The sequence below is a fragment of the Anastrepha obliqua genome, chromosome 3 (assembly GCF_027943255.1).
Source record: "Anastrepha obliqua isolate idAnaObli1 chromosome 3, idAnaObli1_1.0, whole genome shotgun sequence".
In the NCBI taxonomy this organism is placed as follows: Eukaryota; Metazoa; Arthropoda; class Insecta; order Diptera; family Tephritidae; genus Anastrepha; species Anastrepha obliqua.
Genome location: NC_072894.1, coordinates 94,148,964 through 94,172,868, shown reverse-complemented (window position 1 = coordinate 94,172,868; position 23,905 = coordinate 94,148,964). Strand labels below are relative to the sequence as shown.

The 23,905-nt window shown below is 35.1% G+C and overlaps 1 protein-coding gene across 1 annotated transcript in view; it reads right to left on the bottom strand.

Moving 5' to 3' along the window:
- The window catches only part of LOC129243049 (protein still life, isoforms C/SIF type 2), a 297,252-nt gene that overhangs the window by 261,171 nt on the left and 12,176 nt on the right, over positions 1-23,905 (bottom strand). Inside the window, exon 3 of the mRNA XM_054880124.1 lies at positions 21,741-21,872. Coding sequence (XP_054736099.1) covers positions 21,741-21,872 — 132 coding nt within the window. The remainder of the gene's footprint in view (positions 1-21,740; positions 21,873-23,905) is intronic.

Sequence of the window (23,905 nt, the reverse complement as noted above, 5' to 3'; positions counted from 1 at the left end):
GACAGTACGAAACCTTTAAAATTGGCTTCTCGAGAACCAACTATGAGGTGAATGCTCCGATTCCTAGGGCACGTGCAGATTTAAATATGTTTTTCAATTCTTTTGGTGCTGATTTTATATGACCGTATGGCATCTTAGTCAATCATCTTAAATCGTTCTTTTCTTAGTAACTACTAAACTATTGTACATTAGCTTAATATAGTCTGTAAGAATGTATCCATTCAAAGACAATAAATAAATAAATATGGGCCAAGTAAAAAAAAAAAACAAATATTCCTTTAACTGTATCATTTATTCAATTATTACATTATAAGTACAATGTCTGCTAGTTCAATAACCTCTATTTTTCTTAATTGCGACCGTTCATAAGGTTCGCCGTGAATTGGAAACATGAGGCGACGATGAAGGGATCTGTTGCGCAACGTAAAAAATACGAGGAACGTTCGATACTGTCCCATTTGCAGAGTTATTCAACAAGTGTAGGCGATCATTGTCGAGGACCCTTCAAAATTAATGAAAGCCAGCTTAATGTTTCTGCGGTGCTTAATATTTCATGGTCTTTGAGCTGTATATGAAGATCTCCGGTATAAATTCTACGTTACACGTAGGAGATAGTTTATGTCGATGCAAACACGAGAACATCTATTTATCCGATCAAAATGTCTTGTAAACAAAATTAAACACTTTGAAACGCCGAAAGTTACGGTTTTTTTTTCTGACTAGAAAATCGTTTACCAAGACGAAGCTTCCAGTCTCTGTTATGGTTGTAGGTGTTGTGTGCAATCACATTGTGAACTATAGGAGGAAATTGAGTCCAAGCTACTTCACTAAGTGGCCCCTTCTATATCCTTATGGAGAATGACAACAACCCTAACTTAACCTAATCTAATCTACTCCTTTGAGAGGAAAGCTTCATGAACCAATTGAATCCATTCAAGGCATCATAAACAATGTTCTAAGAATGAAATTGATAACTTGTTTGATAACTTGAAAATGATGTTAAGATGTTAAATTTGTGTAAAGAAGGAATTAACCAAAATATTTCTTGATAAACAAGTATTTGTCACAAAAGATACACTGTTTTTTTACTTGTACAAACTTCGTTTCCGAGTCAAAGTGTGAAAGTAAAATTTTTTGTCTATTGCTTCGCTTTCACCCTGTAAAATGTGTCGTTGTTGGCTGTAAATGTGTGGAATTCATCAACCAAAGTGGTATAGAATAGAAACATAAAGTGTTGAGTGTGGAAGTCACACTTTTTATAGCGTTTTATTTGATAAACAAAAATGACTGTGACTGCTTTGACTTCTATTGCAACCTAAAAAAAAATTAAAAATAAATAGTTTTTACGCTATGTGTTATTGCATTTTTATAATTGTTTAATGTGTATCTTAAGTGATTACTTTACGAGCACTCATAGAAATTATTAAGAAATGAAAAAAAATATTATAATATTTTAATAAAATAATATCTTATATTAATACGTATGTAATCAAAAAAAAAAAAGAGGTTGTCTGTAAAGTCGGTTTACTGACGATAGTTTAACGTGACAACGTCATAAGAAAATACTAATGGAATGGCTGCATTTTTCAAAAGAACATTTTCATTTTATTTGTTTGATAGATATTTTGTATGGATATGAAGAAGGAGGTAAATGGAATCGCAATGGAAAAGGTCAAGTTACATTTACACAAATTATCAAATTCATGAAAGATATTTTCAATTTCGATTGTGCATCAGACGTTAATAAGTCAACAACACTAAGAGGCACCATCTTCAGACCGCTTGCGTAGCTGATGTACGGGCATCAGCTATCTGTTAGTTAGCTAAATGATAGTCCAGAGTATTTTTTACAAGCGCGCCGAAGCATTTTGCCGAGAGTTAACCCGAAAAAAGAAAATCAGTAAAGGATCTCAAACGTAATAGTGTGATTGCATTATATTTGGCTGGAACATCCCAACCAGCGATTGCTCGTGAGCTTGAGCACCTTAAAGTAAATAATAAAAAAATACTGGTAGCATCGCGAAACGTCATGGAGGTGGTCATCAAAAGACTGTAACGTCACGTGAAATGCTTCAAAAAGTGAAGAAGTGACGTGAGCGAAATCCCCGACGAAGTGCCAATCAAGTGGTGAAAGAACTAAAACTATCTGACCGTAGCCTTCGCCGTATACTGAAAAATGATCTCAAAGTTAAGCCTTACAAGATCCAAAAGGCGTGTGATCTCACACTAAAGCAGCAACAAGTCAGACTTGAGTGGCGAAGGAGTGGCTTCGCTTGGCCGAAAGCGGACAATTTTCGAATATTGTGTTTTATTACGAGAAAATTTTTCAAATTGAGCATTTCGTAAACTCCCACCAGAAAACAGTACCCGCCACAGGTAAAAGTTTGGGCCGCTGGAACCGCAGATAGGCACTCCCCAATCGTTTTCATCGAGCCTGGCGTCAAGGTAAATGCGAAATATTATCGGGAAAGCATTCTGGAGGTTGCTTTAAAGACGTAGGCAGACAAACATTTCGGTTGCGGGCCATGGGCTTTTCAACAGGACTCGGCACCGTGTCACAAAGCTCGAGTGAACCAAGAATTGCTAAAAACAACGTTCCGAATTTCATAATGTCCACACAATGGCTCTCAAATTCACCAGGCGGGAATCCGATGGATTATTCTGTTTGGACCATTTTGGAGAGCAAGATCCGAACTAAAAGATTCACCATTCTCGAGGCGCTAAAAAAAGCCATTGTTCGCGAGTGGGCCAAAATACCTGCAAGTCACATTCGGGCATCTTACGATTCGTTTCTGGTAGTGATATCGAGCAAAAGTAAATTGATTCTTCATTTTGTGTTATTTTTACACATTTTTTACTTTAAATTGAATAAAAGTAATTTTCCCAACTAAATTTATGGCCTTTTTGCCGACGCTTTTTAGCGCAAAAAAAATTAATTAAGAAGATAAATTGGACAAAGAATTGGACATTGAGCTACGAAAATTGGTAACATAAATTTAAAAAACAGAAAATCGTTTCGGCCAATATCAGATCATTCAGTACTCTACTTATATAAAATGATTTTGTGGTAATGAAATATTGGAAAAAGCCCAAAACAGCAACTAATAAAATGTTTTCCGAAAGAATGATCCGTTCCATAACGACCAAAGGCCGCATTTAAATCTCAAGGGATTTAAGAAAAACACAAAAGTAAAAGCCATCGCAAAATCTCTTTAAGGGGTTAGGTGGGTTACAGAGGTTCAAAAAAAGGGTATTTTTACTATTTTTTTTTTAATATATACAATCATATATTTTATTTAAACAATTCAGCATATCAAAGATACATATTTAAACAGTATTTTGTGAAATTTTTATTTAAAAATTCCGAAAACTCAGCCGTTGGTACCTCATCTCCCTTAACGTCTCACAAAAAAATGCTCTTGCCGTGGACAGCATAACTCATTATTGGTTCATTTAAAATCAAAAAACCAAAAATATTTCGTTAGTACATGGATAAATCTCGTTACTGGACGAAGGAAAAAAAAATAAAATTTAATTTGAATTTTTGACAGACTTTGAACAAAAAAACACATTTTTTGGTCAAATTTTCGTCATGTGTTGGCTCGAAAAAATTAGTTGTAATAAAAATAAAAAAAAATCCTTCGTTCAATAACTTGATAATGTTATTCCAAAGATGTGTGCAAAATTTGAACAAAATCGCTTCATAACTTTTCGAGAAATCGTGTCCACCGACTTAAAAAATCGAGTTTTGAGATAAACGCGTATACCTGCGAAACGCTGCACTGACATGGCCTGATGGGCGGAACTTCTGAAGGGTCTATCTCGTAGAATTTTACTCGGATCAATTTGAAATTTTAGGAGAATATTTTAAACATATTATACTATTTAATAAGACAAAAAAAAAAAATCGATTTTTTGAAATTTTCAAACCCACCTAACCCCTTAAACTATTCGATGTTTTTTGAAAAAAGGTGGTAATTCGGGTGGAAAGTTGCATGTTACTATAGGTATGGCGAAAATGGAACAAAACCCTTTTTTAAATAGAATCATATTTTAACTCCTGCATTCCATAGCAGATTGTATACATACATTCATATATATATATATATATATGTACTATATATGCATACTTATATAATATGTACAAAAGCAATAAAGAATAACCCAAAGTATTAGGTTGGGAAATAAGTACGAAGCGTTTTTACCGAAGACTTTTATTTTAACAAAAAACAATAATTACACAGGCCTGTGAAATTTAACTTTTTTCAGTTTCTAGAATGGCTGTACTTGTTTCTTCTTTATGCGCTGAAAACGAATCTGACCTTCAAAATGCTCCATCACGTCGGGATTTTTGGTAAATGAAGCCTAAAAGGTCAAAAAATGGCCATTTTAGCCATTTTTGATAATTTTTTTTGGGATAGAAAATTTTTTTTTTCAATTTTCGACGAAAAGGTCGCATAGTACAGCTCTTTAGCTTTAAACCCCATTTTTTTAAATTATTGTACGATTTTTTAGAAAAAAGTTATGACATTTTGAAATTAACAGTTTCAGTTACGCCAATAGACGTTATACCCAACGTATACGTAACTGAAACTGTTAATTTCAAAATGTCATAACTTTTTTTTAAAAATCGTACAATAATTTAAAAAAAGGGGTTTTAAAGCTAAAGAGTTGTACTATTCGACCTTTTCGTCGAAAATTGAAAAAAAAATTTTTTTCTATCCCAAAAAAAATTATCAAAAATGGCTAAAATGGCCATTTTTTGACCTTTTAGGCTTCATTTACCAAAAATCCTGACGTTATGGAGCATTTTGAAGGTCAGATTCGTTTTCAGCGCATAAAAAACTACAAGAAACAAGTACAGCCATTCTAGAAACTCACCCTCGCAGGACTGTGTTATTGTATATCAATAAGTTAATCAATTATATATTTGCAGTTGCTGTTTACAACCCATTCCCACCTCTCTGCCCATTTGTTGATGCCAAAGAAATTGGGAGCCCATTTTTAAGTATATGAAGGGCGTTACCTGTTTTAACAGGCTTTATCATGGTTTGGCAGGGAGCGGAAAAGATGGCAATCGGTCGGTGCAAGGTCCGGAGAATACAACGGATGCTGAAGGACCTCCCATTCAAGCTCTTTAAGTGTAGTTTTGACGACTTGTGCAGTCTTTTTAGTCGAATATTCTCATTCAATGATTAGTTGAATCACTTTTTAAGTTTGTACTTAGATTTAAAGTTAAGTAAAGTGAAGCGCAATTAATTACATCGAAGTTGAATAAAAATTACAATATCTTCAAAGATAGTTTACTGTATTTTTATTCCTGCCTTGCCATAGTTTCAGAATTGGGAAATTTATGTTTATCAAGTTGAGAAAGCGAAAAGTGTTACGGGAGAGAAAGTGACGACCCTTAGCGATTTAAGTATGATATACCATGAGACATATGTCAGATATGTGAAGTTGATATATGAAGCTATACTAATATTATCACAATAAAGAGAAGTGACAATAATTTCCTAAAAAAATTGTATTTTATTCAAAATCAACACCGGCCCTTCAAACTTAACCACCCTTTATTATTGAATGAGCAGGATGTTTTGTTACGCTCCTGTTCAATGCCTTTAGGGTGGCATTACATACTTCATTTATTTGAATTTTCAATATCATTGCGCTAATAGTAGTTGATATTATTGTTGTACCCTTAGAAGGTGCATTCAATAACAAAATCAACCAAAAAGTTGTTACCGTGAAAGTTTTCAGTGTCCGCTCATAGTTGCACTTTTCCGCCGGAAAGTTGTGTGGTCATGAACTATACCGCCCATTGGTTTCATAACTTTGCACAATTTGTGGTTTTTAATTTTTTTCGAGCATAAAAAAAAGGAAACCAATGAAAAATTCGATGGCGTTGGCATCTTGTTGTTGCTCCATATGGTATGTTTGTTGTGCTTTTGTTATTGTTATTGCAGACGCGCTGCTGTTAGTTTTGTTTGTGCAGCTGGTCGCGACAAAGAGTAAAATAAGCGCAAAATTCTTTAATTAGTCACTCACTTTTACATTTTCAGTTTTTTCATCCTTTTGCTGCTGCTTTTTGTTTGTTTATGTTTTGAACTTTTTCCAAAAGCTGTAGCCTGAACGAAATTTTTAATTACCACTCGAAAGGAAGTCGTGAAACCAATGAAAACTGAAAGAACATTTCTAAAAAAAAAGTCTGCGAAAAGCCATGACAGAAGTGCTGTCAGCAGTTGCAACTGAATTCAGCCGAACGTCATGAAGTTGGTTTATTTTGCGACTAACTTTTCCAAGAATATTTACATATAGTGGAAAATAGTTCAATGTAATGCAGTCTCGATGTTCTTGTTACATATTTACCTTTACGCAGAACTTTGTCCTTTAGTATACATAGTTTTGATAGTTTAGTTTTTTGAGTATTTAATTACGTTTTGTATTTTGATTGCTTGGTAAACAAACAATGAGCACTTCGAATTTGATTTGAATGATTTTGCAATACTGTTGCAGCAAAAGATATAATTCTATACTAATTATTTAAGGAAAAAAGCAAAACATGTTAATACTCAATACAAGTTGAAATTGAATAAATATAAAAATGGGGTTGGCGTGATATAGCAACTGGGGCGCTGTTTTTAAACCAGTATATACCGAGACTGCGAAAAAACAAGCAATAAATATTTTAAAGGCAGCACTTAACAGAGTTTGATGATTAGTTTCGGCTTTTATTAAATGTTGTAATGTTTACGAACTTGCAAAGATTTTGTCAATGGAATTTCCAAAGTAGTAATTTTTGATACTGTGTGCGATTTCACAAGTTTCGTGTTCACAAAAAAAGTAAACGAGTATATAAAGAACAATGGAAGTAGAAATAAATAAATCATAAAAAATGAAATAAATAGAGGAGCAACAACCTTAACCAGTTGTTAGGAGCAGCACCTGATTTACAGTATATAGTTTAATTATAGTTTAATTGTATAGTTTTAATATCATAATTTAGTGTTGTAGTTTAATTTATAATATTGTAATATTTTTTACTCGTTACATCTGGTCACCTTAATTCTGGTACTTGTACTTGCATTATATTAATACACATTATCCCATATTTGTCATTTCCTAACGTTCGTATCGACTTACATTCTCATATACATATATTATATTGGGTTGGGGAAAAAGAAATGCATTTGTGATCGAAATTTGACGCTTTATTTAACGTATTTAGAATAACCCGATTCAAGTCAAATATGCCCCGTTTTTTTCGCAAACTTGTTGCCATTCAGAAGGATACTTCATTATCCCCCCTTTAAGCGGTCAATCCGGGTTTGGCGGTGGTTTGGGCCGACTCACCGCCTCTTGATCACGATCTTTTTCGCTTGGCTTTGTCGTACGTGATCCACTTTTCATCGCGACTCAGCATCCGCTTCAAAAATGGGTCAAGTTCGTTCCATTTTAGCAGAGAATCGCAAGCGTTGAGTCGGTCCAAGAGATTTTTTGTGTCAACACGTGTGGCACCCAAACATCCAGCTTTTTTTGGAGTCCAATCTTCTGCAAATGGTTCCAAGCGGTTTTATGGTCTACACCTAGTTCCTGACTAATCGAACGAATGCTCACATGCTGGTCTTTTTTGATAATTTCAACGATTTTCTCAGTCTCTACGACGATTGGCCTACCAGTACGGGGTGCATCTTCGACATCTACTACACAAGAACGAAATCGATCGAGCCAACGCTGTACTGTGCGAATCGTTACAGTATCAGGTCCATAAACTTCACAAATTTTTGCCGCCGCCTTCGTTGCATTTTTACCTCTAATGTAGTAAACACGTTAAATATGACGAATTTCTTGCTTGGTGGACTCCATCTTTGACGCGCTATAACTTAAGACTGAAACTTACGATCACAACACTGTCAAAGAGACACTTGTAGTACAGATTGTCGTCTTCAAATCGCCGTTTAGTGTGACCCGATGCAATAAGTACAACGCAAGATATGTTTAAATGTCGCGCTCAATTGACAAAATACGACATTACTTTTTCCCCCACCCAATATAAGCTGTGCTAAGCAAACATTTCGAGACTTGAATTTTGACATCAGCTGGGACCGGTGAACTTTAGTAATGGTAAAAAGAATAACAAACACACGAACGCGTAAATTCTAATTGAGAAAATGAAATTACAAAGTTTCATGAAAATAAAAGTGTTTTTAATTAATTGTGAAACTAATAGCTACCCAAAAAGCTTGGTGGGGGAACACTAGTCAACATTTTTTTTCAATTCCCAGATTTTTCCCATTTTTCTAGGATATAGACGGGCAGACGACTCCGTTTTGAATCATAATACACCGGGCAGAGGAGCGATCGGGACAAAGGCCGTTGTAATATCCCGCTTTGAATTCTGTAATAACTCCCTAATAAAATAGTGCATAATTCAACATACCAATAATGATAATGTGCGCATATTTCCCTATGGCTATGCTTCCAATACTAATGATTGTAGGAAATAGTAAATACGAGTATAGTAATGGCAATAAATGCGTTGGGTCGTGCTGCAGAGAGTCGCGTGCGTTCATTCCAAAGCAACTTCTCTCTACTGCCAGAATCGGTTTCCACCAGGCTTGATCAGCTTTTGAACTTGGGAACTAAAGAGCTTTAATTGAATTAATTGAATAGTTCGTGCAATAAAGTGGCAGCATTGCAATGAAAATATAAGTTGGCAACTCATTTCCCATGTGAATATTGATCGGAATTCGCGCTAATAACTGGGGAAATTTTTCGAAATACAATTCATTTGACAAGTTTAACCTTTTAATACTTAACTTTAACTTTTTAAATCTACAATAGTAAGTGTTTTGATTTTGGTTTTAAAAACTTGGCCAGTGAAAGTTATTATGTTGTTTAACAAATGATGGTTCCTACCAGTTGCTAAAGCGAAGTACAATGAGAGGGTATTTCTTGAAGACAAAACAATTTAATGCGTGGACAGCCAAGTTTCCAGTAGAATTGCTGGTAGTGATTTTAAAATGACATTTAAAAACTAAACATCATTTTATGACTACAGATCAAAGCGATGAAGATGGCACGTAGATACTCGTAGAAGATGAAGTAGTGTCAGAGTTGAATGTACGTATAACTTTATCTCTTCCTCTCTATAAGTATGTTTTGAACATTTTTTGCGTTGTAGCGATTGCATTTTTCTGCAGCTTGCCTAATAATAAAAGAACGTAGTTTAACATTCCTAAACAGAAATATGTGAACACCTCAATATTTTTTGCAATTATTTTTATAAATATTATATATTTCAAACGAAAGTTTCCACAAAAACATTAAATGTTTAACACGATCTCTGAATATCTAAATATTATGTTATTTTCTTATATGTAGATTAAAATATGTAGATTAAAGGAATTTTATTTAGTATTATTCAACATTCCACATGCAATATGATCTCTAATTCGTATGAACTGCAATAGGTTTACTAATATTAAAAGTTTTAAATATTATTTGAATAAACCCTTTTTATAAAACTCACAACCTGTCTTATTTAAAAAAATAATATCTGATAGATCCCTTTCTTTACATTTGCGTGACTCGAATAATTGGTTCATTGTTTCAATTGCCACAACAGTGCGCTGTATTAGTTCTATTGGTGGAGTAATAGTTCAATGAGGTGAACAAACTAAGAGCTTAAAGAGCTATTTGAATGTATTGAACAAACTAACAATGAACTGATCATGTAAGTGAACTAGAAAATCCAACTTTAGTCTCCACAAATTCGACACTGTAATGGGTCCATAAGAATTCGACATTTTTTTGGCTATCTGATATCGCTGGCACAGAATATTTAACGTATCGAATTTTCTTTATTTTGGAACGATGTAAAACACAACCAACTGCATTAAATACAAAGCTGGTGAAGCAATGTCAATTGAATTCAGAATTTCAACTGGAGTGATTTAAATGACTTACGTGGTCTCTTAGGAGAGGGAATTTATGTTGACGATATTAATGTGCGACTGATTTTGTATGTAATTAAAAATTGTAATTATTGCATGTAATTAAAAGTTTATTGTAATATCTGGAACATGCAAGTTAACCTCGCTAAGCTAGCTATAATTTCGGCAAAGTGGTAAGCTATCAGAAAGTGAAAAATTGATGTTTAAAGGGAAAAACATTCCAATAACGGCGGAATAAAAACTTGCAATAAATTTGATACCACATGGAACTTGGACGACTTTTCTAACATACAAAATAAAATAAAATAAAATAAAATAAAATAAAGCTATTTTACTTAGCTTATTAATACTTGAAATACTTTAAATGAAATTAGCGTATTTGGATCGGACTTTCTGGTGTGGTATACGACTGATGCTTTGAAATAAAGATGTTTAATTGTTAAGTAATACTGTTAAAGATAAAAACAAAAAAATATTTATGCACATCTCAATTTGCTGTACAGAGTTGTTTTCGTAAATTCTTTATTATTATTATTTTATTATAATTATTGTTAGTGGCATATTAAAAGAAAATAAAGAGTCTTTGTAAATATTTCTCTCTAACTATAAAGCTGAGAAAAAAGTTTTTGCAGTGCAATATCATGCAGTGAATGTATCGTGAAATATGGCTCCATTAAAACATTCAGAGCGTTTTACTTCATCTTCCCTTCTGCATTCTGCTGATTGCTTTTAAAATAAATTATTGCAAAATTAAAAGGCAATAAATAAAAAAATTATAAATAAGAAACTCCAGATATACTCTTACATAATTTGGTGTCAAGTGCTCCAGTTTAAATTTCGGTTTGAATATTAACAAAAATAACTTTTTTACACAAAACCAAATTCAAAATGTGTATTAACTTAAGGTATTATAAGGTTATAAACTTTTAATCTGAATTTTGAACGGAATAATTCGAGTTGAAAATTTGTTTTAGGAAAAATGACATATGTATCAGTGCATGTTGTAAAAATTTAAAGCAAAATATAAGCTTTAAAGATAATAACCACACAACCGAGAGTTAATCTGCTTCCATTAACTTCAACCTTCGTTTCTAAGCTACTGCAGCGATGTAACATAAAATTCATCGAATTTCCTCGTAGTTGGCTTTCGATTACCCTGCTTTGAGAATGGCCAACAACACACATTACACATACATATGTACAGAAATACGTCGGCATTTAAGTGCGCTTCACCGCAGTTAAAAAAAGGACGCGATTGTACGAAACTGGCCTTTGAAAATACAATTGGAAGCACAAATTGAATGTCGATAGTTCCTCCAGTGGCAAGATATTCGCACAAGATGGTCACTATGCTCATGTGTAGGCATGTATACACACACATACATTTTCACTCACATTGCTTTCACATGTATATATGTTTATAGGCCAATGACGCGGACTCAACAGCGCACATAAGTGGAAATGAGGGAATGGGTGGCGGATGAGTAATCAAAAACTTTCAATGGAAGAGGAAGTTGTTAAGTGGCACAGAATAAAGAGATTTTAGAAGTGAATGGAGTTGTATAATTTCGTATATTTGTTAATTTCATTGCATTCTTGGTTTGTTTGATTAAAATTGTACAATGTGTGGCAATATACCGGTTCATTTTAGGCTATGAAGTCGCAAGAGATGGTCACTCCACGTTAGAATACTCGTACGTCCATACTATGAATGTATGAATGTTTGGAAGGATGAGTGGATGAGTGAAAACTGTTTTCTTTTCAAGTTTTCTAGATGAAAAGTATTTGATTGTATGTAAGCATATGTACAGTTGTCACTTTTACTACCACATACATATGTTTCACTTATTTAAAATTAAATACGTACAATTAACCGTTGGTAAATGTCGAATTACACACAACAAATGTACTTATGCTTTGCACTGTCGGCGAGTGTTTGTTTATGTATTCTCAATTATGAAAACATGCATATATGTATATATATAAAGGGTGATTTTTTAGCTATTATCTTTTTAAACAGTTGGTTTAAACAGCTGACGCACTTTTCGTGTTTTGTTTCACTGTCAAACATCTTCAGTTTGGTCTATAATTTAACCATGAATCGTCTTACAAACGAACAATGCTTTCAAGTCATTGAATTTAATTATAAAAATGCGTGTTCTGTTAAGAAAGTTTATCGAGCGCTTCTTCCATTTTATGGTCAGTTTAATCGGCCCACTGAAGCGGCTATTCGAGCTATTGTGACTAAATTTAGAACCAAATTTACATTATTGGACAGCAAACCATCAACGCGCTTATGTAGAGTGCGAAAAGAGTGCGTGAAGAAAATATCGCAGCTGTATCGGCCAGTGTTAATGATGACCATCAATTATCGGTTCGTCGCCGTTCGCAGCAATTGGGCCTCTGTTACTCAACAACGTGGAAAATTTTGCGAAAGGATTTAGGAGTGAAACCTTTCAAAATACAGCTGGTGCAAGAATTGAAGCCGAACGACCTACCGCAACGCAGAGTTTTTGGTGGATGGGCTCTTGGAATGTTGGCCGAAGATCCACTTTTTTATCGAAAAATTATGTTCAGCACCGAAGCTCTTTTTTGGATCAATGAGTACGTAAATAAACAGAATTGATGATTTTGGAGTGAAGATCAGCCAGAAGAATTGCAAGAGCTACCAATGTATCCAGAAAAGATCACAGTTTGGTGCGGTTTATGGGCTGGTGGTATCATTGGACCGTACTTTTTCAAAGATGCTGCGAATCGTAACGTAACTGTGAATGGTGAGCGCTACCGTGAAATGATATCCAACTTTTTTTGCCCAAAGTGCAAGAGCTTGACTTGCATGACATGTGGTTTCAGCAAGACGGTGCCACATGCCACACAGCACGCGTAACAATGGACCTGTTGAGAGGCGAGTTCGGTAAACATTTTATTTCACGATCGGGATCTGTCAATTGGCCACCTAGATCGTGTGATATAACGCCTTTAGATTATTTTTGGTGGGGCTATGTTAAAGCTCATGTCTATTCAGACAAGTCTGCTTCAATTAACGCATTGGAAGACAACATTAAAGCATTTATATGTGAGATACAGGCCGAAACATTGAAAAGAGTTTGTCAAATTTGGACTAAGCGGATGGACCATTTGAAGTGCAGTCGCGGCCAACATTTGCATGAAATAATTTCGATTTAAATAAAAATCTCATGCATTTTTAATTTTACGTGTGTGTTTTTTTAAAACTTTCCTATAGCTCTTAAAAAATCACCCTTTATATATATATTTATATATAATTGGCGCGTACACCCTGTTTGGGTGTTTTGCCGAGCTCCTCCTCCTATTTGTGGTGTGCGTCTTGATGTTGCTCCACAAATGGAAGGTCCTACAGTTTTAAGCCGACTCCGAAGGGCAGATATTTTTTATGAGGAGCTTTTTCATGGTATACATATATATGCAATCAGCTGTATGTCGGGTAGCGCACACAAAAATGCATGTGGCTGCCATTTTACTGCTAGTATGGTTTTCAATATACATGAAAGAGTTTTTGTTTTTGTACAAAACCTGTTTTTTATAGCGGTCATAATTCGCTATGCAATGAATAGGTCCACTAAGTTTTTAGAGTTTTTCTCCTATAACACAAAGGATAGAAATGGAATTTTGAGAGTAATTTTGACATGACGTTACTTTATTGGAGCTACGAGAGAAAAGTGAGAGATGAGAAAGTGCCAAAAAGTAAACTTTTGTAAGAAACCAAGTAAAGTGAATAGAAAAAAAGGAATTGTTTGTAAACAGAGAGCAGTAAAATGTATTCTAAAATGACGTAAGCTCAATAAATTATTTTGTCAAAACATTAAACGCTGCTGCAAATTTTGCATATCCTCTGTATATTCTCACTTATTTGCATTCTTAGGTGAATTAAACTGCATGGTCCACTATTTGTAGAATTATGACCAGCTGCACAGCGCAGGTTAGTGCAGAAGTTAGGCCTAAACCTGTTAACGTTGCGGCACTTTAATATTATTAAAATTCTAGAAACAAATGCAACACGGAGCTATGTTGTATTTATGTAGTGCTGCTATGCAAGTACGCAATGTAATCACACACTTACAGTACATACATGAAAAGTCATGTATACACGTTTTTGCATTAATAGTCGTCGGGTATTGTTAACAATGAAATATGGGTCGAGTGTCATATTAAAAAGCAACTGTGGCAAATGAGCCAACAGGGATGAAGAATCACAGCGAATGTGCAAGTATGTATGACAACAAGTGGCATTCGCATGGCAAAGAAGGGAATATAAAGCAGGGATACTTATTACTTATGTGTGATATGTATGATTACATACATATGTTGAAGTCAGTACTTGTTAGATGATGAAAAAATGCTATCAACAAATGCTTCGTCTTCTTTAGTTAAAATTTTACACAGAGCTGCCATTTCTTCTGCATGCGTGTATTTGTAAAACTTATAAATTCACAGATACATTTAATATTTTATTTGTGAGTGTATTTAAAACCATCCCAACACAAAGGGACATCAATTTTATTTTGCAATAGGTAAGAATGATTTTTTTACATTGTAAATTGACAATCTAATAATATTTTGATGCTATTCATTGCATTTATTTAGGAACTATTTAACATCATTCGCCGGAATGAAAGCATACCACGCAATATTAAGAAGATATTTCTTAAAAGATTTTAAAATGTAATTATTTTCAACTTCGTTCAACTTTTTGTTACATTTATTTCACTGAAAGATTTTTTCGTTACAGTACTATTTTCCTGAAGTTTCTCATTATTTCTCATAAAATTATCATTAAGATGGCAATAAACTTTTATGAATATACTGTGGGCAAAAAGTAAAGTGAATGTGGTTGTGAAATGAAAAATCTTTATTTATTCTTGTAAATCAATTTCATTCCCTTCAAAATAATCCCCTCTCGATGAAATACACTTATGCCAACGATTTTTCCAATCCCCGAAACATGCCGAATAGTCCATTTCCGGTATAGCCATCAGCACCTTCTTCGATTCAGCTTTTATCTCCTCAATCGACTCGAAACGCGTTCCCCCGAGTGGTCTCTTGAGTTTTAGGAACAGCCAGAAGTCACACGGAGCTAAATCAGGCGAATACGGTGATTGCGGAACGATATGCGTGGAATTTTTGGCGAAATAGTCACGAAGAACGAATGCAGTGTGAGACGGTGCATTATAATGATGCAAAAACCAAGAGTTGTTGGCCCATAATTCTTGTCTTTTTAGACGAATTGCTTCACGTAAACGACGCATAACGCTCAAATAATATTCCTTATTAACAGTTTGGCCAGGTGGAAGGAATTCATAGTGCACTACACCACGAAAATCGAAAAAAACTGTCATCAACGACTTTGACGTGCTCTTTTCGGTCTGGCCTCGCCTTTAGCACGATATTCGCTTGATTGATCGGTTGTTTCGGGGTCGTAAGCATAAATTCAAGTCTCATCTCCCGTATTGATGCATTTGAGCTTGTCCTGATAGTCTGAAAGCATTGTTTCACGCACATCAACGCGACGACTTTTTCCAAGAAATTGAGAGTTTTCGGTACCAAACGAGATTTGACTTTTCGTAGGGCCAAATGGTCTTTCAAAATGGTTTTCACAAATCCTTCTGATATTCCGATCATATCAGTAAGGTCTTTAACAGTCAACCGACGAGTTTTGATCACTAACTCCTTCACTTTATTGACGTGTTGGTCATCTGTTGACGTCGATGGTCGTCCGGAGCGCTCCAAGTCATCAACACGTTCCCGACCCTCTTTGAAGTCTTTATACCACTTATAAACATTTTTCTGCGACATGGTCGAATCATCAAATGCCTTCTGCAATATGCTAAACGTTTCCGCAGCCGAAATTTCATTCCGTAAACAAAATTTGATGGCACTTCTCTGCTCAATCAAATCAGACATTGTAAAAATCGAAAAATGCCTTGTTGGTCGTTTGGTAAACACAAGCGTAAATATATTACTGATAATGACATTCACATGAAAGTTGGCCCAGATGTTATTAACAGTGCTGCCAACTCATGAAAAAATAACTAGCGCGAAATTTTAATCCCGCGAAGTTTGACAAATAAATTCACCTTACTTTTTGCCCACTTTTATATCGAAATATATACTGTAGAAACTCGAAGCTCGGACTTGGTAAAAGTATTGAGGTTGTCGCAAGTACTCAGGTTTTTTTCCAATAAATAGTTTGTTTCTAATACGAGTAGCAATCGAAGTTTACTTGTTTTTTTATATTAAATAAATACACTTTAAAGCGAAAAGTTTCATTTAAAATTAAAGAAATTTTCGATTTTGGTTTGTTCAGAGCCGCACTGCTCATGAGCCTCTGCAGTGTCATAACATCGTTTAATCAAGCATTTGCTCTGCCCAGTCCAAGCGTATATTAAGTGCTGATACTGACTTTTCGGATGTAATTTTAAGCGCATATAGCATCCCATTAGTTCCTGTTTCCTGTTTCACGTTCAGTTTCGTAGTCTTCATTGCAGTATTCTTCATTTAAAGCTGTGGGTTCCGAACGAGGTTCAACAATACATCGCTCTATTTCAGACTGGGAGACTTGCTGCAGTTCTTCATCAGCTATCTATAATCATAACTCTGAAAGAGGTAGGATATCGTTCCAATTTCAGCCAGTCGCTTTTTTAAACCATTTTTAAAACGATGACTTAATTGAAGTGGCGCAAGAGCATCCCATAAACTGCCTAAAAAACATATTTATCTTCTCAGGTCAATATTTCCCATTGATTCATCGATAGTTTCTCGACGAGCAAGAATGTGACTTAAGAAGGATTTTTTGTTGTTCAATTAAGTAAGCCTTACAACGTTTTGATTCTTGGGCCCTAAAAAAGAGTAGCACAGTTAGGAGGAAAGCCAATTACTGATGTTTGGCTGCCGAAGCTCTTTAACTCGCTTTCTTTGGGATAACATGGAGATTTGCTTTTTGAGAAAGATTTTGACCCCGAAGAAACTCTCTTACTTTTATTTAAACAATTTTTGATTAAAACAGTATTCTTTGTTTGAACATACCTTTGGAACAAATACTCTGTAAAACCATTCATCAAATAAAGTTAAGGTCATCTAAGTACTTTTATTTCCTTTCTAGATAACAGGCACATCATTAAAAATTTTTGATGAACGCGGATTCGCCAATTTCCCAATAAACTTTATTTTTAATTTCTTATTCCCAGCAGAATTTGTACAAGGGATGAACGTTACTCTTATGCCCAGACCGGAAATTTCTTTTATGCGCACAGAAGTTTTATCAGATATGAGCTTCCAAAATAAGCCATACTCGTCGGCATTGTACCCTATGATCAGAAAGTACCGGGAATGTTTAAATAAAACAAAACAGAGTCAAATTTCAGGCAATTATTTTTTATCTCCCTCAAATATGACCCGTCTGAAGCAACACACATGTACCAACGCTTAACCCAGTCCTTCATGCACCCCTGGTAGGCCGACGAAGGGATGGCCTGCAGCTCCTTCGGTGCGTTCTATTTGATCTCCTCTATCGACTGAAATCTCCTTCCATGAAGTCGTAACTTTGGGAGAACAAAAAGAAGTCGCACGGGACCATATCAGGTGGATACGGTGCTTGCACGATGGTATTTCCTTGGTGTTTGATCAAATAATCCAGCCCAATTTGGGCTCAGTGCGATGGCGCGTTATCATCATGCAACATCCAAGAACTGTTTGCCCACATTTCCGGCCGTTTGCGAGATACAGCACCTCTCAAACGTTTCAAAACGGATTAATAAAATTCTTTATTGACTATCTGGCCCGATGGAAGGTACTCATGGTGCACTACGCCTTGGCAATCGAAGAATACAGTCGACATCACCCTCCCGGTACTTTTTGATCATAGGGTATAGTTACGTTTTTGTCAAACTTAGACCCATAATTCTCAAATTTGTCCAAAAATGGGTTGATGATGTCATGGGGCGACCGCTATTAGAAAAACATATTCTTCATTTTGGTGTTTCACGGAGATTCGAACCTACGTTCCCTCTGAACTCCGAATGGTAGTCACGCATCAATACATTCGGCTAAATAGATATATAAATAAAAAAAAATAAATAATTGGCGCGTACACTTCTGTTAGATGCTTGGCCGAGCTCCTCCTCTTATTTGTGGTTTGCGTCTTGATGTTGTTCTACAAATGGAGGGACCTACAGTTTCAAGCCGACTCCGAACGGCAGATATTTTTATGAGGAGCTTTTTCATGGCAGAAATACACTCGGAGGTTTGCCATTGCCTGCCGAGGGGAGATCGCTATTAGAAATATGTTTTTATTCATTTTGCTTTCACCGAGATTCCAACCTACGTTCTCTCTGTGAATTCCGAATGGTAATCACGCACCAACCCTTTCGGCTACGGCGGCCGCATAGATATATAAATTTTATAAAAATGTATTCTGTACATACAAAATATCTAAAAATAATAAAAAGAATGATAGCAGCACCCAAAGGCAACTAAATTATCAATTCAAACAAGCAGGAACTTTTATTTAGTTTCCATCTTCCTCTTCCTCTAGCTATTTCACACCGCATATAATGTCATAAATGAATAGCAGAGCTAAGGCCAAAATAAAATAGCGCCAAAGATCGAAAGTAAAACGAAATAGAAATGCAAATTAAGATGAAGCGACGAAAATTTAAAAAGTAAAACAAAACATTTGTACACCCGAGAGCTGGTTGAAGAGGCAAGGAGAAGAGGTACAGAGAACTCACACAAACATGGTTTTGTGTAAGGACATATGGACGTGTCCATACATACATATAATATATATATATATATATATATATATATATACATGCATTGTATTTATTGCAAATGAATTTTGTATGGTAAATATTCATGCGGATGACAAAGTGACGTGTACATCTACACTGATTGGGTCACTGGAGAATCAATTGTAATACTTATAAATTATACATATACGGATTTGTTGGTTGACCGGAAAGAAAATATACCTACGAATACAATATGACCACATGACTGCATATGAAAACTTAACAAGGGATTGTAACTCAAGTGGAATGAGATATAGGGTTTTGTAAGAGTCAAACGGACTTGGAGTGCAGGCAGTACTCAACCATCATAGAGTTGCAATATGAATGTATGAATATGTGAGTGTGTATAGATGTGTGTTTTTATTTGCCAATTTGTGTGTAGATTTGTAATTGCAATTTGTGATTTGTCTTCTTGGTAGAAAATTTACGTTACCATAGAGTATTCCTATGAGAGTAAAGGCACGCACACATGTACACAAATAAACAAGTCAGCAAATAGTATTCCCTGTAGTGATTTTGAAATACATACAATCTGTCACTGGAACGTGAGTGATTTGTAGCATATTTTGCGGCGTAAATAGAAAAAATAGTAGCTGCAGCACAAATCACACCGAGTAATAAAATATATATAAAAATATGTAATTCATTTGTATATGCATATGTGTGTTTATGTATATATATAACTACTTCGAGAAGGAACAATTTTGCGGTTAAATGTATACACATACGCACTTATGAATGTTTGTATGTACATTTGTGGGCTAACAATTGTTGGTCAGTTGGATTTAGTAAATGATAAACTGAGCAATAAAATCAAATACATGACGAGATTTTAAATGTTTAACGATAAAATTCAGTTCTGTACGAATTTGATCCCTAGCAATTTAAAAACAGAAGCATAAAGTGCCTGATTAAATCAAGTTCATGAAAGACATCGAAAGCAGAAGGTGTCCATCAACGTTAACACAACTGCGAGTGAAGCTACTTAAGAGAGTAATTTTTCTAATGGCGACTGCACCGAATGTATGAACTATTTGACAAAGCGTCCTCTAAACCGACAACTATTTATAACATTTCTTCAACTCCATTAATTTATATGACACAACTTGCGATTTTTCTCAATTGAATCACGAGTATGTCAACGCTTGGTGGGCTATTTACAGTCTGTCTAACAAAAGCGTGACCGTCATAACGTACAAATAATTTGACCAAATCGATTCTAACAAATTAATTATAATATTTATTATACGCGACTCATTCAAAAAAATGTATAGTCGAGTTCGAGTACCTACGCCTTTTGGATGCTTGAGCGAGCTCCTCTTCCTATTTAACCCAAGTTTTAAGTCGACTCCGATCAGCAGATGGCTTTTTATGAGCAGATCTTGCATGGCAGTAATACACTCCGAAGATTGCCATTGCCTGCCGAGAGACGATCGCATTATAAAAAACGTTTTCTATCATTTCGTGGTTTTTTTTTAATGTGCTCCGGAATTTTTGGTCTTCTGCACGTAAACGTCCTGGAATTGTGCCTTTGTATATGAGTATATGTATTAGCAATACTTTTCCTTAAAACTGCTTCAGCTGCACGCCACAGTTCGGCATTGTCACGAACAAATCAAAGATTTACTGATACTGCTGTAGAGAGGTATTTTTTTGGGCCTCCTCCGGGGGAAGTTGCCAACATTTTTAACTTTGGTATACTGTTGCACCCTTTTATTTATAAACTTCTTTGACTTCTCAAATAATTTGCTTCACATGCTCGTGACAATTTTAGACATTAATGGTGTGTGCATAGGAACCCTGGTTCAAATTGTTTTGATACGCGGAACTCATTTTGTAAAAACAACTTACGCTTTGTCGCACAAAAGTAACAAATTGTGTATTTACATTTGGCATTCGAAGTTTGAATTTTGCCAGTTACGCTTCTATTAGACAGACTGTGTATATTTAACTGCTTCCGCTTTTACTGCACTTAAGAGCGAAATGATTATGGCAGCGCGATAGCAAAACCAATTTCACTTACATAGCAGTGAGAGTGCATGATTTTCATCAAACAAAACCCGCGTAAAACATGACTCACATAGACGTTGACTTTTGAGTCACTTTTAGTTAAACGAACAAAACTGCGAAAAGTACAATGACTTTTAACTTAAGTAGCATGTATGTATATTTCATTAACTGGTTAAGATGGCAACAATGCAGTAAATCAACTTATTCCCGTATGTTTTACAAGTATTTGATTTATCATTCCAAGCTCATTTTTATATTCAAGTGCTATAAAGTTTTGTATGTATAACATTTTGTTATAAATTCAGGAAAAAACATTTTTTTTTTACTCAATTTCCACTGGCATTTCTCATATTAATACTAAAAATAAATTTACTTAATGTTAATCAATGAATGTTAATCGGTGGATTAACTGCCTGTTAAATTTATCGACCACATATAAAGGGTTTTTTAATAAGAAGTGTTATTTTGATATTCAAAGAAAAGTGCTATTTTTTAATATAAATGATCGGATGTTTATTTCAATATAAAGAGGAAGGTTTGCCGTAAATAGTGGGAAACAACATCAGCCAAATGACCACCACGACCACGCTTACAGGACAATATCCTTTTCATGAAATTTTCCATAACCGAATTGCAAAGTGGCTGCTCTATGCCCTCGGTAGCCTCACGAATTCCATTTTTGAGGTCTTGAATCGACCCTGGGCTTTTGGCGTAGACCTTATATTTCACGTGGCCCCAAAGAAAAAAGTCACAAGGTGTTAAATCACAAAATCTCGGTGGCCACTTATGATCACCTCTTTGAGAGATAACACGGTCAAATAAAATGTCTTATATCAAGTAGAATTTTAACGGGAGGAAACCGTTTTTTATAGAGCTTACACTTTAAATTAGTAAATGTGGTATCAGACCATGCCATCAATTGAAATTTTAATTGCATTTTTTCACTTACCGATTCAATGGCTTTTTCCAAGCGGAAAATCTCTTCTTGCAAGAGATGCAAGGTTCCAGTTTTTCCGCGATGTCGTGCGAATGCTGCAGCACAAGCACTATGAATACTGTTTACCCAGTTTTCCAATTCAACCTGAAAATTAAAAAAATAGAAATATATGAAGTTAAAGTACTTGTGATTATCCCCCAGAATTTTATATTAAATACGGTAAGCACCCGTTCCACGCAAACCACTCTCCTAGTTTTGATAATGGAAAGGCCAGAACTACATGCATAAATATATTAAAGATATGTGGAAAAGGATCGAGAGAATCCCTAGAATGAACCCTTTGAGCCCGCTGCAACTAAGAGTTCGACTGACAAGTTATACAAAATGCAAATGGTTGCCAGAGTGAAAGTGTTCCTGTATGTAAAAAAAATAGCTGTTCTGCATTGTATGTTGCATGCTTTGCTGTTGTGCCGAACTTGCCGTGTGACAAAAATACGATGTACAGAATACAAAGATGTGGCCAACAACTAACCGCTAATCGGCTTTTAGTGAATTTGAAGAGACCAGCTGGTTTGCTGATGTAATAAGAAATATGACAGCGGATTATTTACGGCAGAGGTCGACAGAAACTGAGACTGTGGTGGTCATATAAAATTAACGCCCCTACCTATGTATATTACTTCGTTGCAGTCCGAACAATAACTTATTGGAAGAGCTTAGGATTAAATACGTGTGAAATGTGCCTCCTATGACGTAGCGACCAAAGATATTTCCACAACGGACGCAACGAACTCATTATGATAAGTTTATTGTCCTAAGAGTTCTTTAACTCGTTGGAAGACACGGAATAAAAAATGGAATGTGCGAAAACGAGTTCTCAGTTATGCAGAAATTGTGTGGGTTGTTGAGAGCATTTAGTGCCTCCTTGCAGAGTTATTACTCTGGACTAGCATATTTGTCGGTTTATGAAAAAAAAAATATGAATATGACATAAATATAATATTATGGTATAATACCGAATTTTCTCATAATTTTTGTTTCTTTGTTCGATTATTACAACATGAAAGTAACTTAATAAAAAAGTAGACGATTTTCCAATTCGTTTACTATGTCATAAGTCCAATCTTGTCTTTTCCATCCTCAAAAATTCTACATTCTGCTATTTTCCTATTATGAAACCTGTGGTACGCATTTAAGCCTGCAATTTTTCATAAGACCCGGTTGGAACGTAAATAATGTAGCAGCGAAAGCAGCTGTCATAATTGGCGTATCCTACTATGAAGGATATTTGTCTAATAAATATTTTTTTTTTATTTTTTGTTTTGGCAAATATAACGCTTTTAGAAAAGTTCTATTGCAAATCTTTGCGATGACTCTATTCGGATTTTGAGCGTTGATTATGACAGGAACAAGGTTCCAGATCTATCACTTCTCTCACTCCCAATAATTAGATGGTGGGGTAGGTGACTTAACGCTCTCAACTTTTAAAACCAAAACATTGAGATCATCACTCAAATAATTCACTCTGCTAATTGTGAAGATTCACTTGCACAGCATTTCTTGCGCAGCAATTACCTCCGTAGTCAAATCGTATATATCTATTTACGATTGTTCAAATCGCTTTATTCAAGTAACTGATTTATAGATTTGACGATTTATACCGTTGTTGTCAGCCAACATCATATTATTATATCTTCTTCGAAATCATAATTTGCACATTTAACATTTGACATATTTCGTTTCCCCTCTCTTTTTCTGTAACGACGAATTTGCATGAAATGCCTGTTTTTCATTGCAATTTACTAGTTGGGATTCAGTGCCTCTCCGCTCCCCTTCTTTTAATAGGTTTATTTTTAAGAAGGCATTATTTTTTGGAAGGCAAACTACCGCGGGTTTCCATGGCTATTACAAAATCCCCATACTGCTTAGGCAAGCTTGAGATCAATATTACGACTGCTAGCTCCTAGCTGAGTTTAATGTTCAACTCCGAGAGCTTGTCTATCGCTGACTAAAACTTATTGATGTAGCTGCACATAGCGTCATCATTTACCATACACAAATCAAGCAACTTTTTATAAAGCGATACGTTTTTTACTGGCACTCTGAGTTGATGGATATCTTTGAGCTTCTTCCATGCGCTCGCTGCTGTCGTGCAATGCTTTAAGTAGCGGATCTGC